A 19,913-nucleotide genomic window follows, 5' to 3' on the forward strand; every position below is an offset into this window, starting at 1 on the left:
GCAGGGAAAGGTATTTTGTGCCCGCCCTTCCTGACAACTGTGATGGATTGTGGAAGTAATGGCCATTACTGGTCCTCCTTTCAGGACCTCTTCATCAAATTCTGTCCTTTAGCAGAAGTTTTCAACTGCTTTGGCTGCATCGAGTGCTGCTCCCACCCTAAACCCTCTGGGCTCTACTACTTGCTCCTTCTGTTAAAATCTGCCAACTCTGAATGTTTGTATGCCTGATCGAGAAAGTGTTCAGTTCTCTAAGATATGCAAATGCTGTCATAACAAGTTTAGACATATTATTTAAAGGCTAAGGGCCAAGAATATTACATATTTGATAAACTAGTTTAATAATAGTTAAGTGTGGTGCTGCCAACTTCCCTGGTTTCTTTTACAGAAAGATTTAAGGGTTGAGCGCTAACTGCCAATAAAATATATCCTTTAAATTAAATATTGAAGTGATCAGAACCCTTTCTGATCCTGCATAAGGAAAATACTTTTTTTTTTGCAGAATTTATGTTCTGATATTAGCTTGAAAGTGAAAACGCAGTTGAAGGGCAAAGTAATAAGGTGCTTTTTTTTGTCAAGAAATCTGGAGAAACCAGACCCTGGGTGCATGTATGTACCACAAATCATTCCAAATTTAACAGTCACTTTAATTTAATGGACCCACATCATTAAAACTGGAATCAATGTTTGTTGATGGGTAGGGGTTGGGTTTGTAATTTTTAAAGTTTTGGTCTCCCACCCAATCTTATAGTACCTGTTTTTAGAATTCTAGTCTTTTCTCCATTCAGTGAGAAGAATTATGTAAATATGAATTTTTTACATATGGAATATGAAAATATATTTGCCAATGCTAAACACTTGTGGGTCAGGCAAAATACGTTAGAGGTCATGTAAGGCACTGTCCATGAGTTGGATTGTCAAGTTTGTGTCAGGGAGCAATTTTGTTCTGAGTTTGGATCTACTGGGAACTCAAACACAAGTTCATTTCTGATGTGACCCTTAGAAACACTGTTGCAATGTGACTTTTATTTCACCCGTCTGGATTGGATTGTTATCCAGGTTTAAGAGGTGAAAGATCAATGTGTACTATGCTGTGTTAGGATCTCCAATTGTGAAACATAGTATAAACATAGAAATGGAAGAATTTAAAGTAACCAGACTGTTTTGATTGAGCAATGGTTTGTTGTTTTGCAGTCTCCAATCGTCACCATTTCTTTGACAGCAACTTACTATATCAGTTCCGCTTAAACTTTCGCCGGAGGCGACGACTCACTGAGCTGTTGAGTGAAGATTTGGGGACACCACAGGAATCCCATGATAGTCCATTCTGTCTGCGAAAGCTGAATCCTGAACAAGATGGCTCCAGTTTTCTATCAGGTAGAAGACTTTTCAAGAATTTATCTTTGCAGAGATACTAATTGTGACACATAATGTCCCACTAGTCATCCCTTTGCAAGTGAATCCATATAATGTTTAAAAAAAGAAATACATAAATTTTTGCAAAAGATCTATAAAATATATTCTTCTTTAAAATATACTTGTATGTCTGTTTGTGCTTGTGTGATAGAAAGGTTGCTTGCTTCATTGCTTAAATGTGAATCTGCAGATCGTTGAAGCATTATTGCTTTGGAAGCTTGTTTCAATTTAACATTTTCTGATTTTGATTAATTTACCATATGATACTGTAATTTATTATCGAACTATTAAATATCTTTCAATGTTTTCAATATTAGCAACTGATCTTGGCCTGGTTTGAAGAAATGTAAAATTCATATTAGCAACTCATTAAAGTTTGCACCCAATACTGGATATCACAAATAAGTTCTAGTGGTCAGTGAGTTGGTAAAATGAGGATATAAATTTAGGATCAACAGAAAAAAGAACTGGAAATAAAGTTAAAATTTATTTTTGAAAAGACACTAGTTGGGACATAGAATGTTCAATTAGATATGCCTTTACAAGTGAGTCCATGATCATGCTTAAAAAGGAAATGCATCAATTTTTGCAAAAAAAGAACTATTTTGTAAAAGAATCTGGGAAGAAAGCACAACAGTGGTGCTTACTGGATAGCTCTTTGCAAATGCTGGTACAGGAAAGTCCTCTTCTCGACTGTAAAATTCTACAATTCTTTGATCCAGAATACTAATATTACCAGCAAATACATAAGTTGGACTAAAAGCCCAAGAAAAATGGGAGACAATTTTTAGTGGTGCACACAAGCGTTTTTCAGTTTTCAAAAATCACATCACACATCATTGGATCGGTTGCCTTCCAGGTCGCTATTTCTAGCTACTACTGCCAGGAGTTTTGCTGTGTTGCTATGTCATACTCATCTGTCTTGCATTGTCCTCATCCAGCCATAGTAACTCGCCTACTAGTACACTGTGATATCCATAACGTAACTACATCTAGGTCTTTCTGCTGCCTTTACTTTGCACGCTGTAAGGAACCTCTGTAGCTTTTCAGCTCTGATCAAATGGCTCAATGGCCAAATTAAATCAGCTAATCTCATGGATGATGCACTAGTGATGGAAATAAATCCGTGATTATAGGTGACCAATGGCAAGAATGCATGACTTATTTCTTACTATTTCCTAGTGCAAACCAACAAAGAGATAAAGGTGGTCTCAGCTGTGCGCCGCAGCAGCATTACCTCTGCTGTCACAGGAAGTACAACCTTTTACAATACAGCTCCCAGCCTTGCCTGCTTGCCTTCAGTGGAATGTAACCCTAAATCAGGTGAGAGCCATGCAGTCTAAGTTTACAATAGCAGTAATGTAAGTAACTTGGGTGTATGCATTCAGTTATGACACATCCCATGCACTGGGAAAGGTGATGGTTGTGTAGTGGTAAAGCCACTGGGCTGTAACCTAGGGAAATGGGGACTTCACATCATGGCAGGTGATGAAATTTAAACTGGATGAAGTCTGAAATTAAAGTTAGACCATGTAACCATTTTCAAATTTCATAAAAACTCACCTTGTTCACAAGTGCCTACAGTAAAGGCAATCTGCTGACTTTACCTTGTCTGGACGACATATTAAATGTGTCTCCACAGAAATGTAGGTGACTCTGAACTACCCTCTGAAACAGCCTCAAGAGCCAATTAATTCATGGGAAATAGGGATCAACAACAAATGCCAGCCTTGCTATTCTGGGAAAACACATTACAAAATTAGGCACCTCTAGCTTCAGCCCATCTTTATGCATGAAGTTAGAAATGTGAGAAATGACGATCACGAGTGGTGTGTTGCCTCCCAGGGCTGGGTCCGTGATGTCTCGGATCATATCTTTGGGGTCCTGAAGGGAGAGGGTCACCAGCCTCAAGTCGTGGTCCATGTCAGTACCAATGACATAGGTCGAAAGAGGGATAGGGATGTAAGGCAAGATTTCAGGGAGCTAGGGTGGAAGCTGAGAGCTAGAACAAACAGAGTTGTTATCTGTGGTTTGTTACCCGTGCCACATGATAGCGAGGCAAGGAATAGGGAGAGATATCAGCTGAACACGTGGCTGCAAGGATTGTGCAAGAGGGAGGGTTTCAGGTACTTGGATAATTGGGGCTTATTCTGGGGAAGGTGGGACCTGTACAAACAGGACGGTCTTCACTTGAACCAGAGGGGTACTAATATTCTGGGTGGGAAATTTGCTGGTGTTATTCAGGTGGGGTATCTCAACAGGGGAATGGGAACTTGAGGTGTAATTGCAGTGCACAGGAGGATAAGAGTAGGGAGGACAGGGACAGGATTTCAGGGTCACAGGAATGTGCTGGCAGACAGCAAACTGGTTTGAAGTGTGTCTACTTCAATGCCAGAAGTATCCAAAATAAGGTAGGGTGAGCTTGCAGCATGGATAGGTATCTGGGACTTTGATGTTGTGGCCACTTCGGAGACATGGATAGAGCAGGGTGAGGAATGGACGTTGCAAGTTCCAGGGTTTAGATCTTTCATTAAGAATAGTCAAGGTAAAAGAATGGGAGGTGTGGCCTTGTTAGTCAAGGATAGTATAACGGTGGCTGAAAGAACTTTTGACGAGGATTCGTCTACTGAAGTAGTGTGGGCTGAGGTTAGAAACAGAGGAGAGGTCACACTGCTTGGAGTTTTTTATAGGCCTCCGCAGAGTTCCAGGGAGATGGAAGAGAGGATTAGCAAAATTATTCTGAGTAGGAGTGAAAGGAACAGAGTGGTCATTATGGGGGAATTTAACTTCCCCAACATTGACTGGAAATGCTATAACTCTAATATGTCGGATGGATCAGTTTTTATCCAATGTCTACAGGAGGGTTTCCTGACACAGTATGTCGAAGGGCCGACAAGAGGGGAGGCCACACTGGATTTGGTGCTTGGTAATGAACCAGGCCAGGTGTTTGATTTAGTGGTAGGTGAGCACTTTGGAGAGAGTGACCATAATTAAGTTACGTATAGTTTAGCAATGGAAAGGGACAGATACATGCCACAGGTCAAGAGTTATCGATGGGGCAAGGGCAATTATAATGCAATTAGGCAAGAATTAAGATGCATAGAATGGGGTAGAAAAATGCAGGGGAACTGGTTTAAGGAACAGATATTGCATGTCCTTGATGGGTATGCCCCTGTCAGGCATGGAGGAAATGATAAGGTAAGGGAACCGTGGTTTACTACAGAAGTTGCATCTCTTGTTAAGCAGAAGAAGGAGGCTTAAGGTCTGATGAGGCAAGATGGTTCAGCTGAGGCGATGGAGAGTTACAGATCAGCTCGGAAGGATTTAAAGAGAGAGTTAAGAAGAGGACACGAGCAGTCTTTAACAAATAGAATAAAGGAGAACCCTAAAGCTTTCTATAGGTTTGTGAAGAATAAAAGGCTGACTAGGGTAGGAATAGGGCCAGTCAAAGACAGAAGTGGGAAGTTGAGTATGGACCCTGTGGAGATCGGAGGGGTGCTAAACGGACATTTCTCATCGGTTTTCACTCAGGAAAAGAGAGTATTGTAGAGGAGAAGAATAAGGTACAAGATATTAGACTAGAAAGGATGAAAGTTAGCTATGAACAGGTGTTATCAATTCTAGGAGTGAAAGTAGACAAGTCCCTTGGGCCAGATGGGATTTATCTGAGGATTCTCTGGGAAGCTAGGGAGGAGATGGCAGAGCCTTTGGCTTTGATATTTGAGTCATCATTGTTTACAGGTTTAATACCCAGAGGACTGGAGGATTGCAAATGTTGTACCCTTGTTCAAGAAGGGCAGTAGAGATGACCCAAGTAATTATAGATTGGTGAGCATTACTTCTGTTGTAGGAAAGATTTTTGGAAAGGATTATAAGAGATGAGATTTATAATCATCTAGCAAGCAACAATTTGATTTCAGATAGTCAACATGGTTTCGTCAAGGGTAGGTCATGTCTCACAAGCCTCATTGAGTTTTTTGAGAAGGTGACCAAGCATGTAGATGAGGGTAGGGCAATTGACGTGGTATACATGGACTTCAGTAAAGCCTTTGATAAGGTTCCACATGGTAGACTGTTGGAGAAAATGCAGAGGCATGGAATTGAGGGTGACTTAGCAGTTTCTAATCCAACTGGCTTTCTGAAAGAAGGCAGCGAGTGGTGGTTGATGGAAAATATTCGGCCTGGAGTCCTGTTACTAGTAGTGTGCCTCAAGGGTCTGTTTTGGGACCACTGCTGTTTGTCATTTTTATAAATGACTTAGACGCAGGCATAGGTGGATGGATTAGTAAATTTGCAGATTACACTAAAGTCAGTGGAGTAGTGGACAGTTTGGAAGAATGTTACAAGTTGCAGGGGGACTTGAATAAACTGCAGAATTGGTCTGAGAGGTGGCAAATGGAGCTCAATGCAGCTAAATGTCAGGTGATGCACTTTGAGAAGAATAACAGGAAGGCAGAGTACTGGGTCACTGGAAAGATTCTTGGTAGTGTGGATGTGCAGAGGGATCTTGGAGTCCATTTACACAGATCCTTGAAAGTTGCCACCCAGGTGGATAGTGCTGTTAAGAAGACATATGGTGTGTTAGGTTTCATTCGTAGAGGGATTGAGTTCCGGAGCCATAATATCATGCTGCAACTATACGAAACGCTGGTACGGCCACACTTGGAATATTGTGTACAGTTCTGGTTGCCATATTTTAGGAAGGATGTGGAAGCATTGGAAAAGGTGCAGAGGAGATTTACCAGGATGTTGCCTGGTCTGGAGAGAAGGTCTTATGAGGAAAGGCTGAGGGACTTGGGTCTGTTCTCATTGGAAAGAAGGCGGCTAAGGGGGAATTTGATAGAGACATACAAGATGATCAGAGGATTAGCTAGGATAGACAGTGAAAGTCTTTTTCCTAGGATGATAACGTCACCTTGTACGAGGAGGCATAACTACAAATTGAGGGGTGATAGATTTAAGACAGATGTCAGAGGCAGGTTCTTTACTCAGAGAGTGGTAAGGACGTGGAATGCCCTACCTGCCAATGTAGTCAACTCAGCCACATTAGGGAGACTTAAACAATTCTTGGATAAGCACATGGATGATGATGATGGGATAGTGTAGGGAGAGGAGCTGAGAATAGTTCAGAAGTCGGTGCAACATCGAGGGCCTAACGGCCTGTTCTGCACTGTATAGTTCTGTGTTCTATATTCTATTATTGTGACATTATCTCACAATAATGATAGTGAGACCTCATTATTTTACAATGTGCCCAAACGTCTTTAGGATATAATGGCATTGAAGAAGCTGCAGCACAAATTAGTCTGAATGATACCAGGTTGACTGGGTTAATATTGAGAATTTTTAACCTAAATTAGCTTTGTATTCCCTTCAATGTAGAAGTTTAAGGGTGTTAACATTATTTAAAATGTTGTGGTTCTGTTCACCGAGCTGGGAATTTGTGTTGCAGATGTTTCATCCTCTGTCTCGGTGACATCCTCAGTGCTTGGGAGCCTCCTGTGAAGCGCTTCTGTGATCTTTCCTCCGGCATTTGTAGTGGTTTGAATCTGCCGCTTCCGGTTGTCAGTTCCAGCTGTCCGCTGCAGTGGCCGGTATATTGGGTCCAGGTCGATGTGCTTATTGATTGAATCTGTGGATGAGTGCCATGCCTCTAGGAATTCCCTGGCTGTTCTCTGTTTGGCTTGTCCTATAATAGTAGTGTTGTCCCAGTCGAATTCATGTTGCTTGTCATCTGCGTGTGTGGCTACTAAGGATAGCTGGTCGTGTCGTTTCGTGGCTAGTTGGTGTGAGGCAAACAGACAAAGTATCGTATCTCTGATGACAAGGAAAAGACAAACACGTAACCTCAACACCAAGGACAGGGAAGCACTAAAATCACTAAGAAATGATAAGAACATAATCATACTACCAGCAGACAAAGGCAGAATGACGGTCATCCTGGACAAAGCAGACTACATCCAAAAAGCGCAACAACTACTTGCAGATACCAACACCTACCAAAAGAGGGAGTTTGACCCCACCCCACAGCTCACCAATAGGATAAGCAACACACTGAGGAACCTACAAAAAAACGGACAGATAACCAGGTTTGACCTACAGAGAATGAAACTTGAAAGCAACAACACCCCCAGATTCTATGGACTACTTAAAGTGCACAAACCAGACATCCCAATAATATCACTACCAGGGACACCATCACAAAAACTGGCTAAAGAACTACAGCAGAAACTGAAACACCTGATCAGCGGATGCAGACACTCTATACAATCAACACAGGAATTCTTGGACATCATCAGAAATATACAGATAGACAAGGAAGAAACCGTGGTCTCATTTGATGTAACGGCACTGTTCACCTCAATCGACAAAACCCTAGCCAGAGAAACAATAGCCAACCTGCTGGACATACAGAACAGACAACAGGACGTTGAACCTATCAATAAAGACGGCATACTCAAACTACTGGACCTGTGCCTCACAACACACTTCACATTCAACAACCAAATAATACCAACTACCCACGAAACGACATGACCAGCTATCCTTAGTAGCCACACACGCAGATGACAAGCAACATGAATTCGACTGGGACAACACTACTATTATAGGACAAGCCAAACAGAGAACAGCCAGGGAATTCCTAGAGGCATGGCACTCATCCACAGATTCAATCAATAAGCACATCGGCCTGGACCCAATATACCGACCACTGCAACGGACAGCTGGAACTGACAACCGGAAGCGGCAGATTCAAACCACTACAAATGCCGGAGGAAAGATCACAGAAGCACTTCACAGGAGGCTCCCAAGCACTGAGGATGTCACCTAGTCTGCAACACAAATTCCCAGCTCGACGTAAAGAACCACAACAATGAGCACCCGAGCTACAAATCTTCTCGCAAACTTTGAATTATTTAAAATGATTAAATGATTCAGTTGCGTAAATGAAGGAACACAAGTTTGACATGTGGGGAAATCCAGGACAATGATGCATAATATTAAAATTTGAGCCAAATGATCCAGTATTTCTTTACATGAAGGGTGGTAACAATATGGAATTCTTTTCTCACTGTATGTCCCCACTCACAGCATCATCACCTAAAAAGCTATGGAGGCTGGGCTGATTGAAATGTTTTATTCTGAGCTTCATAGATTCTTGTGAGTAAAAGTTTCAGGGGTCTACAGTAAAATAGGTTTGATATACAGATTAGTGATAATTAATTTTCATGGAAGAACAGTTATGGGTTTGATCAATATTTTCTTTTTTTTTGTTTAACATTTACCTCAGCCTGTCACTGAGTGACTACCCTGTTGAATTCAGTCAAGCTACTAAAAGCATTTTCAATATTTCCTCTGGGGGGACAAGCAACTGGACTTAACTTCGATACTATAAAAAGACAGCTAAATCTAGTATCCTTAATACCTGCTGATCTTTTCTTTGCAATCCAAATTTTATAAGTCTGTGGGCTGAATTTTGACCTGCATAAGGGGTGAGTTTGGTTTGTGTTGGTTTATGTTCTGAAAGATCTATTTCCTGACACATAAACATTTCAAAACCATTCTCTTCTGGCTTTAACTGAGGACAGAAATTTCAATTGGGTCAAGGAAGTGGATTGGAAGTAAATAAAAGATAGTGAACCTGATTGTAATTTAGCTTTGTAACTTGTTGGCCAGGTCTATCTCTAGAGCTGGGAGTCCACACCCACTCCTTTTATACTCAGTCTGTTTCTGGGCAAGGTACTGATCAGTGAGGTCACTAACACGCCTTGGAGTTGAAAACATCAATGGCTTGTAGAGGAATCTCAAACTGCATGTTCCCCAAGATTTTCTGTGGGTCAGGTAAATATGATCTCTGTGCTCAGAGATTTGCAGTTCAGGTCTGAAAGGCCCAGCTGCTGGTATAGGTGCTGAGGATTTTACAGTTGGACTTGGGAAATCTGTTTGATTTCCCAACCATTCTGACACCAAATATCTATGGCCCTTTTGATGTACCCCCTAGTGTAACACCACTGAATGTACAACAATCTAAAATGGAACCGTCATGCCCAGGGGGTGCATTTGATGGAATTGGTCCTTCAAACTGGTCAGAGGCCCACCAGATATTTAGAAGCCAGTTTGTGAAAGGAGGTCTGGATCGTGACCTGAAGAAAAATATTAAGATTTTAATCCAACCCTTTACAAAAAGGGGCTGAATTGTCACATTTACTTTCTTCTTTTGTTGGGAGACCAGGATCCTTCCTCAGATTTGGCAGTCATTCATTTCACCATAGTTTGCACTCATGGTTTGTCCAAATCAGTATTCAACTCCTATGGACACCTCTGACATAGAACTTTTTAACTTACCAAGCTTTGCTTTCATTCATAGCATGTAAATGACAATGATGTTTCATTAACTTCAAGAAGAAGTCAGACCTATTAATTTCTTTCTACCACATTCCCACTTGTACAGCCTACAGTCCTTCAGTTTACTTTCCAAACCACCACAGGAGATTACACCTCCTTCACGCTCCGTCAGTGTTTCTATGCAGTGACTCTCAGATCGTGGAGATCTAAGTTATTCGGTATTTGCATTGGTAACTGCTACAATGATGTGGATAGTATCAATATCTTCTGGTGTGATAGATCATTCTGTGACAAGAATATAAAGTTAGAATGATGTGGCTGAAAGTGTAATAACATTTGAAAGTGTTACTGATGCATATTATCAACTGCATAGACAATAATATCTGCAAGGAGGACAACTCCACTGTCAACTAAAATATGTTATGTTGACTGAGCTCACTCCCTCTCCCACTGCACAGTGCAAGGTGAAAACTGTAGGAAGAAGTTGTTATAATCCTATTCATTCTTTCTAACTTTTCCTACTATGACTAACTTCCAACATTTTGTTTGAAAAAAGCTTTATCAGAAAAGACTGAAATTCAACACCCCATCCCCCACGCTGTAGAAAACCAACCAAAGCTAAGAAGGAGTTTAACCCTATGATCTCACAACAAGTACAACTAGTAAGAAAAGTTACAGTCTGGAGGAAAAATCAAGGAGCCGGAATTGTGCAGCTCTTTGTGAGGAGTCAACTGCTAGAGCTTGAGCAGTGAGGTCTGAGGATTGCTCCCATACAGGAGATTCACTGCAAATGTCTGCATGGGTAAGGAACCATGTGACACTGCTCGAAGCAAAGAAAAGATATCTGTGATTGGAACAGTGAAGGTCAAACTGGAAATCCGTTTTTGGTGAGGAGCCATATTGTGATTGTCTGATTGGTCAGGTACCATGAGGAGACTGCCCAGAAGAAGGAACTGACCCAACTCGGTGACTCTGTCAAAGATTTCAATTCTTTTCTCAGTTGTTTTAGAGCTGCTCAGAGGAGGTCAGAACTGCTAGCCTGAGAGCACAGGGGAGGTGATAGCCTAGTGGTATTATCGCTGGACTGTTAATCCAGAGACCCAGGTAATGTCCTTGGGGACCCGGGTTGGAATTCTGCCATGGCAGACAGTGGAATTTGAATTCAATTTAAAAATCTGGAATTAAGAGTCGAATGATGACCATGAATCCATTGTCGATTATTGTAAAAACCCATCTGGTTCACTAATGTCCTTCAGGGAAGGAAACTGCCATCCTTACCTAGTCTGGGCCTACATGTGACCCCAGACCCATAACAATGTGGTTGACTCTCAAATGTCCTCTGGGCAATTAGGGATGGGCCTTAAATGCAGTCTAGCCAGTGACACCCTCTTCCTGTAAATGAATAAATTACAAAAATACTAAATCCACCTACATGGTTTAATATCTTTATATCCTTAACACCTAATATTTAACCTCCACTATGAAACTTTTGTTCTGTCTGTCAGGTTTACATGCTGGCTTGGGACAAAAGGGTGGTTGTGGGCTAATAGCCTAGGTAGGTAGTGGACTTAGGAGTTTGTATCATTGCCATTCCTAGAATTTTGTAAAGTACTTCTCATTGGTAATGTCATCCTCTTTCATTATTATCTCTTCATGAGACCTTTAAACAAACAAGTACCACAGCTAACTTATTCTTTAACATATGTTCCTTAAGCTCATGCATTCAGTAGCCTTGTAGAATGTCTTCCTGTCTGACTTTATAACACCTTCTATTCCTATAACTTTTTTCTTACTAATGTCAAAGCTACTCAGGACTTCTTTTCTTCTGCACTGACTGTTTTGGAAACAGCTAAACTGTACTGCTGGGATTATCAGCCTTTTCTCTCTGAATGATTTGCTTATCTCTGAAAGATACCTGCACACTCACTGATCTTCTGGATCAGTGGCTTAACAAAATAATTTCTGTCTTTGCCCTCCTGTGTCATAAGAAACCTTATAACAACCCAATTTCTTTTCCTCTCCTCTGCTCTTTGTTTTCTAAAGTACTGAACAATTTGCCTCGGGATGTTTTTCCAGAAAGTCTCATTAAAATACAGGTAAATTACTTTCCAAACACCCCTCCACCACTTACAGCAGTCAGAATGAAATTAGAGCAATGTCTTTTCTTCTTAATACATCACACTAAAAAAATACAAATTATACTTAAAGCTTTTCCCCAGGAGTCTAAAACCAGAGGGCATAGGTTTAGGGTGAGAAGGGAAAGATTTAAAAGGGACCTCAGGGACAACTTTTTCACATAGAGTGTGGTGCGTGTATGGAGTGAGCTGCCAGAGGAAACGGTGGACTCTGGTGCAATTGCAACATTTAAAAGGCATCTGGATGGGTATACAATTAAGAAGGGTTTAGAGGGATATGGACCAAATGCTGCCAAATGGGATCAGATTAATTTAGGATGTCTGGTTGACATGGACAAGTTGAACCGAAGGGTCTGTTTCCATGCTGTACGTCTCTATGACTCTATACGTTGTTTAGAACTCAAGCTTCCAAATAATAATAACCTACCAGTAATCTTTATCACACAAGCAGCATACAAATTTCATGATGACAGATTATTTGCCTGATTTAATGGATTGTTGGTTTGTTGCATGCTCAACAGAGCATCCATTGGACTAATAAAAGATTTATACTCTTGTGACTGAACAGCAACAGGTTTTATTGAACATGACTATGTATAGAAGAAGACAAGAAAGAATATCTTACTTGGAACCTAATAGATTCAGGTTCCAGTTTCACGTGATCTGATATTCTTACCTAACTTGAAAATAAAGCAAATAATTGTGGAGGTTGGAGATCTAAAACAAAAACAAAGATTGCTGGAGAAGCTCAGCAGGTCTGGCAGCATGTGTGGGAAGAAAGTAGTTAATATTTTGAGTCTAGTGACTGTTCATCTGAAGAGTTCAGATCCTAGATGATTCCAGAACATTCACCAACCCAGTGTGTGTCAACAGACTGTGAAACCCTGAATTGCTAATGGAAGCTGGTTTGTTTGTTAATTTATATTATATGGTTTATGACATGAAATAAGTATTGGAAGACATTGGCTTGCTTCGGCTGAAAATAATCAAAGACTGAGCTTGAAAACTTTGAGGGCAGCCTTGTAGGACACCTGACTGGCTCAAAAGCAATTTAATAGTTCCTCTCCTAGAAAGGAGGAAAGAACAAATTGGGGAAAGTTCAGTTGCTTTGCCACTTAATTAAAAAAAACTTGTGAGACTTCCAAATCAGGACTGTTTGGTTAGAAATAGAGAAAATACTAAAAGACTGAGAAAGTCTGTGTTCGGTTTTGTAGATATCTATGTACAAAGATTTGTCAGAGCACAGAATCATGGAGAAGCATATAAGTTAAACCTTTAAAGATTTAATATTTAATGTTAATTTATCAAGATTTGAATCACTGTGAAGTGATGGTGTTTGGGAATACATGAGACTTTGTTTTGCTGTGAGTTTAAGATCTGTTAACCAATGATCAATATTTAGATTCATTTTAACATCTTTTGTTTAACACGCTTCTGCTGTTAGGGAAAGTGTCACCTTGTGTGACCATGCTTTGATGAATGACTACCATATTGACTAAAAATAATATGGTTTATCAAGCTAGATTTCAGTTGTACCATCAGCTGGGATCATTACATTAGTGAAGTGCAGCATGTGTCTGGCTTAATCTAATTCATGTACTTCCCAAGCCCAGAATTAATGAAGGATGGTCTGAGGATTCCTTGCATCAATTACACCCTTACATGCCAATCAATTAAAACATTTCCTCGAGCATCCAATTTAAGACTCTGTACTCTGCTGTTCATATTAATCTGTGTGTACCATGCAGATCTTTAAAACCAAGGAGGTCAAATCCTTGTTATGACCTGTCACAACCCCAAGGATTGTCCCTTTGACTTAGCTGCTTTCACATGTGCTCAGTAGGGTAAAAGTAAAATTCCTTTTACATTCCAGGGCCTAACTTAAATTAACAGCAGAACCTCCCTGACAATTTTTGTACATCTCCCAACCAGCCTCTGACCAAAGAACATCAGAGGCAGGCAATTGCATCTGAAGAATCAGGACAGGCAAGGAGATCTGCAAGGGTCTTGATAGAAGAAAGCCCATGATCAGGGCTGAGATGCAGCTTAGGGCTTTCTGAAGAGAGACTGATGGAGTACTCTGATTCCTCTTGGCTAACAAAAAGTGCTCAAGGCACCTGTGCATGTGACAGTTTTTGCGATTTTTTTTTTCACCACCAATTTTCCTGACTCCAGGGCTGTATTTTGGGAGCATGATTTAAATATGTTGATTAGATGTCCTGTCGATCCATGCCTGAACACCTCAAATGTTCTTGCTGGAAAATCTCAGCAGGTCTGGCAGCATCTGTAAGGAGAGAAAAGAGCTGACGTTTTGAGTCTAACTGATCCTTTGCCAAAGCTTTGACAAAAGGTCAGTTAGACTCGAAACATCAGCTCTTTTCTCTCCTTACAGATGCTGCCAGACCTGCTGAGATTTTCCAGCATTTTCTCTTTTGGTTTCAGATTCCAGCATCCACAGTAATTTGCTTTTACTCAAATGTTCTTAATGTATTGTATTGTAGTATTGACGTAATGTTAGCATGTTGTAATTATAGACCCCATATTTAACTTGTTGGACTGAGGGGATCAGATTAATATTGAGTCCATTGTATTTGAAAAATGTGTTCGGAATTAGACAAGTTTCAGGTGTGGGTTATCTCTCTCAACCCTTTGTAAAGGTATTTACCATAAACTTTGACATTCAAAGGCATTTCTTGATTCATTAGGAACATTTGCGATCATTCCTAATCTCAGGCATCAATGTTATTTACTTTCCATTTGACATATTTTGTTTTTATAGGTTCGTGTTAATACTGCCACATTCAGTCAAAGTAATGTTTCGTTTGACTGTCCATTCTTTCATAGACATTAATTAAGTTTTCAAAAAATGTTCTATTTTCTATTTTGTTTTACACATTATAAGGCTTTGTATGCTCTCCTGGAAGCAATGTCATTGACTATTGACATGAAAGTTATTTATTAGACAGCCCTGTCCTTGTTCCTGCTCTTCCACCTACTGGTTGTGCTTGGCATGCTACAGGTTGTAATCTGATCACCAGGTCTCTGAGCTTTACTGTGTGTAATAAAACTGCAACTTTACTGGAGCATAAAGCCAGTTAAATAATAAAGATTCTGGGTTATATTTAAATCAAGTTAATAGAAAGACAGTTAACAAAGTTAATTTAAATACTTAAGAGAAATCAATGCATGTTTTGTCATTGCTTTGGAAGTGACTTGTTTTAATAGTTAACAGATGTAGGAGCATACAAATCTTATGGGAGAAAACTAAACCATGTGGACCATCATCTTTGGATGGTGGACAAAGTTAGTCTTGTCATTTATCTTCTTACATCACAAGATGTACAATGCTTTGTTCAATTTATATCTGGAAACGAAACCACAATTTTTTACCAGCCAACCCATTCCTGAAGAAGCTGATTAGGATAAAATAGGTTTACAAAAAGCATAGGAAGTAATTTATGAGGCCAGTAAAAGGTTCGTGATTAATTTTGTAAAACTCTTGCCCCAATGCCAGAAGGCTATCAGCTTAAGCTGTTGGGAGAGATAACCCAGGCTGATACTCCCCTACAGTAGTGGGGGTGTTGTTGTATAGATGCAGGAGTTGTAAGGGTGTGGAGTGTATTTTTTATTTTTAACCCAGAATGTGTGCACAGTGGTGTATCTGTGTGCCTATCTAAAGTTGTCACTCTCACTTATTCTAGACTTCATTTAATATGAACTTGAGGCCAAGTGAACCAAAGGGGCAAGAGGGAGCCACAGGCAGTTTGGGCTTTTGCAGAGTGGTGGGAGGTGAGGTCTGACCTGCTTTCTCCAGGTCTCTTTAATTTTCCTCCCAAAGAGTAAGCTGGCTGTTTATGGAACAGTCTTTACATCAGTGTCTTTTGGCTTGTTAAATTCTTGTCTGCATATTTAAACAACTTTCTGCTTATTTTGAACTGGTGTGTTGAGCAGCTGTTAAGGCAGGCCGGGATGTCTAAGAAGATTCTGAAGTTTTCATTTGCTGGTTGTCTGTTCTTCACGTGAGATTAGTCATGTCCCCCTCTCTGCCCTGTTTAGTTGTGGAATTTGTCGAAATAGCAGTCATAGCATTCCAAACAATTCATTGTGTTATGCACTTTGCCTTTCTCCCAAAGCACTTCAATGTGTAAAATCAACTTTTTCGTTCATTACTGTACTAACAAGAAATGATTCTCTCTTGGCAGTTGATAATAGATTGCACAAAAAGGGTTTTGTTTCTGTTTTAGGTTAAAAATGTTCACATACTGTGTGCAAACACTTACTGGCGTTTATGTTGTAGTGTTGAAGAGACCAGTAACTAATGAAGAACTCCTATCACCTGGAGCACCTTACTTAAAGAAAACATTAACAGTAAGTGCGCATTCCTTGAAGCTTTAATCAGTTACTACAGTGACAGGAGAGACGTGGTACAATCTAAATGGCAGTTTTAAAATGTTGCAATTGAAATTCTGCCACAGGAGAGTTCAGCACCCCTTATCTCAAACTGTATGGAATTTTGTGAATGATCCAATGTTATCATTATGCAGAATTATTTCTGCCAACTGTGGTGTAATTCACTGAGCCTAATCTATCTGGAAGCCATGGTCCCACATTCCAGTTTGGATCATGCCAGCTGTTGATCTGTGCAGTTTGAGTAGGAGGTCAAGAGGTTACCTTGTTTGGATTCCACCCCATACAAGTACCTCCAACTCTATGGGTTGGGCAGAGTGCCACAGTCCCCTGCCCCTCCCCCCCCCCCGGTTTAAAATGTCAGTGATTAGAAGAGCCTGATCATGATCCTAATGGGGATCATGCAACAATTTAATGCTCAGACCAACATGAAGTACTGCAAGGAGAGTCTTCCATTCTTCTAAGAGGAAAAAGTCCCATCTTTGAGAGCTTCTAAGCATTCAAACTTGGGTGGGGGGAGCGGTTGCTGAAGAATGCAGGGGTGGGTTCAGAAGGTTGGGGGAAAGGTTGCAAGGGAGGGTTGGTTGAGGGTGGAATCCAAATGTCCCAAGGGATCCATGTAGAAGATCCCTGTCCACCTTCCCAACATTAAACTGTGCAGCGAGTTTTGAGAAGATTTGTAGCTCAGTTGAAGTTCTGGGTGTAGGTTTGCTCGCTGAGCTAGAAGGTGCATTTTCAGATATTTCATCACCAAAGTAGGTAACATCATCAGTGAGCCTTTGGATGAAACATTGGTGGTGTGGCCCGCTTTCTATTTGTATTTAGGTTTCCTTGGTTTGGTGATGTTATTTCCTGTGGTGACATCATTTCCTGTTCTTTTTCTTCCGGGGATTTTAAATGGGATCCAAGTCAATGTGTTTTTTTGATTGAGTTCCGGTTGCAATGCCATGTTTTCAGGAATTCCAGTGAGTGTCTCTGTTTGGCTTGCCGTAGGATGGATGTGTTGTCCCAGTCGAAGTGGTATCCTTTCTCATCTGTACGTAAGGATTCTAGTGAGAGAGGGTCATGTCTTTTTGTTCATGTTAATGTTCATGTATCCTGGTGGTTATTTTTCTGTCTGTTTGTCCAATTTGTGTTTGTTACAGTTCTTGCAAGGTATTTTGTAAATGGCATTAGTTTTGCTTGTTGTCTGTCCAGGGTCTTTCAAATTCATTCACTGCTGTTTTAGTGTGTTGGTCGGTTTGTGGGCTACCATGATGCCAAGAAGTCTGAGTAGTCTGGCAGTCATTTCCGAGATGTCTTTGACTTAGGGGAGAGTGGCTAGGGTTCCTGGACGCGTTTTGTCTGCTCGTTTGGGTTTGTTGCTGAGAAATCAGTGAAATGAGTTCAATGGGTCCCTGATCTTTTTGAATACACTGTGTAGGTGATTTGCCTCTGCTCTTCGTAGTTGCTCTGTGCTGCAGTGTGTGGTGGCTTATTGCAAAAAATGTTCTAATGCAGCTTCGTTTGTGGGTGTTGTGATGATTGCGTCTGTAGTTCAGTATTTGGTCCTTATGTGTTGTTTTCCTGTAGATGCTGGTTTGAAGTTTCCCATTGGCTGTTCACTCTCCTGTGACATCTAGGAATGACAGTTTGTTGTTGTTTTCCTCATCTTTAGTGAATTTTATGCCAGTAAAGTATTATTGATGGTCTTGAAGGTTTCCTCTAATTTGTTTTGTTTAATGATGACAAAGGTGTCATCCACATAGTGGACCTAAAGCTTGGGTTGGATTGTTGGCAGAGCTGTTTGTTTGAGTCTCTGCATTACTGCCTCTGCTAAGAACCTTGATATCGGAGATCCTATGGGTGTTCCATTGGTTTGTCTGTAGATTTTGTTGTTGAAGATGAAGTGGATGGTAAGGCATAGGTCCACTAGCTTGATGATATTGTCCTTGCTGATGAAGTTGGTGGTGTTTGATGTATGTGTCTTTGGCTCTTCTAATAGAGTAATCAGTGTTTCCTGGGCCAGGTTGATGTTGATGAATGTGAACAGGGCTGTTATGTCAAAGGAGACAGTTATTTCATCCTCTTCTATCTCGGTGTTTTTGGTCTTCAGGAATTCTTGGGTGGAGTGGCGTGAGTCTACTAAGTGTTTTAGTCTTTGGTGTAGCTCCTTGGCCAACCTGTAAGTTGGTGTTTCCAGGTAGCGAGATTATGGGTTGCGGGGAGGGGGGGGGAGGTGTGCTCCTGGTTTGTGAATTTTGGGTTATCTGTAGAAGCGTGGTGTGTTGGATACATCTGGTTTCATTTTTTGGAAGACAAAGCAGCAGGGAAAAACACATATGGACCAAGTACTGAACTACAGAAGCAATCATCCCAACACCTACATATAAAGCCACATTAGAACCTTTTTGCAATGAGCACCATACACTGTAGCACACAGCAACTGTGAAGAGCAGAGGCAAATCACCTACACAGTGTATTCAAAAAGAAAAGGTACCCAATGAACTAATTCCACCGATTACTCGGCCACAAACCCAAACGAGCTGACAAAACTCATCCAGAAACCCTAGCCACTCTCCCCTAAGTGAAAGACATCTCAGTAATGATTACCAGACTACTCAGACCTCTTGGCATCATGATAGTTCACAAACCCACCATCACACTAAAACAGCAGCTAATGAACTTGAAAGACCCTATACAGACAACAAGCAAAACTAATGTAATTTCTAAAATACCTTGCAAGAACTGTAACAAACACTACATTGGACAAACAGGCAGAAAACACCAGGATACATGCACATCAACTAGCCACAAAAAGACATGAACCACTCTCACTAGTATCCTTATATACAGCTGAGGAAGGACACCACTTTGGGCCAACACATCCATCCTAGGATAAGCCAAACAGTAACACTCACGAGAATTCCTAGAAGCATGGTATTCCAACCGGAACTCTATCAACAAACACATTGACTTGGATCCCAATTACCACCCCTGAGAAAAGGAACAAGAAATGGCATCACCACAGGAAATGACACCACCAACCCAAGGAAACCTAAACACATAAATAGAAAACGGGCCATACCATTAGTGTTTCATCCGGAGCTCAGTGATGATGTTACATAGAATGGTGATGAAACATCTGAAAATGAACCTTCCAGCTCAGCGAGCAAACCTACATCCATTAAACTCTGCAGCCGAAGCTTCCAGTTTTCCTGTATGGCATGGGAATACATTTGTGTGATCGGGCCCATTCATTGACCACTTGTGCTCAATAACCAATGGTAGGTTTACCTTCAAATATCTTCTGGTTCAGGGTTGGCTGGATGGGTAAATGACAATTGTCCCCCATTGCCTTTGAATGGGAGGAGTGTGTGAAATTCAGCTGTAAGTAAGTATCCTCTTTTAAAGGCCAATCGGATCACTTACCTGATGTCTGTTCAGGGCTGGGGTTAGGGAGCGAGGTGTCAGGTTTCCTCCTCCAACCAGCAGAAACTGAACATTGCTATTAAAATGGAGTATGCAAAAGAGATTAGAAATACTGTCTTTGGGGTTCAGACTGCATCAAGTGAAGCCCTTTTCTACTGCTGAGCTGCTGGTTCACATTCTCTGGGACAACTGGTTATTGAT

General features: G+C 40.8%; 1 protein-coding gene across 5 annotated transcripts in view; it reads left to right on the plus strand.

Annotated features, from left to right (window-relative positions):
• LOC122560122 (DEP domain-containing mTOR-interacting protein-like) overlaps positions 1-19,913 on the plus strand; it is an 81,456-nt gene that overhangs the window by 25,957 nt on the left and 35,586 nt on the right. For 3 of the 5 annotated variants that reach the window (XR_015759577.1, XM_043710379.2, XM_043710380.2), the window contains 3 exons: positions 1,192-1,374; positions 2,596-2,736; positions 16,192-16,262. Coding sequence is in view for 4 of the 5 variants with exons in the window: in XM_043710379.2 (XP_043566314.1) it covers positions 1,192-1,374; positions 2,596-2,736; positions 16,192-16,262 (395 nt within the window). In the remaining variant the exon portion in view is untranslated. The remainder of the gene's footprint in view (positions 1-1,191; positions 1,375-2,595; positions 2,737-16,191; positions 16,263-19,913) is intronic. The other 2 variants (XM_043710382.2, XM_043710386.2) reach the window with 1 other exon arrangement.

Source organism: Chiloscyllium plagiosum, unplaced genomic scaffold (genome assembly GCF_037043375.1).
Source record: "Chiloscyllium plagiosum isolate Xiang-an unplaced genomic scaffold, Cpla_swu_hap1 HiC_scaffold_15, whole genome shotgun sequence".
NCBI lineage: Eukaryota > Metazoa > Chordata > Chondrichthyes > Orectolobiformes > Hemiscylliidae > Chiloscyllium > Chiloscyllium plagiosum.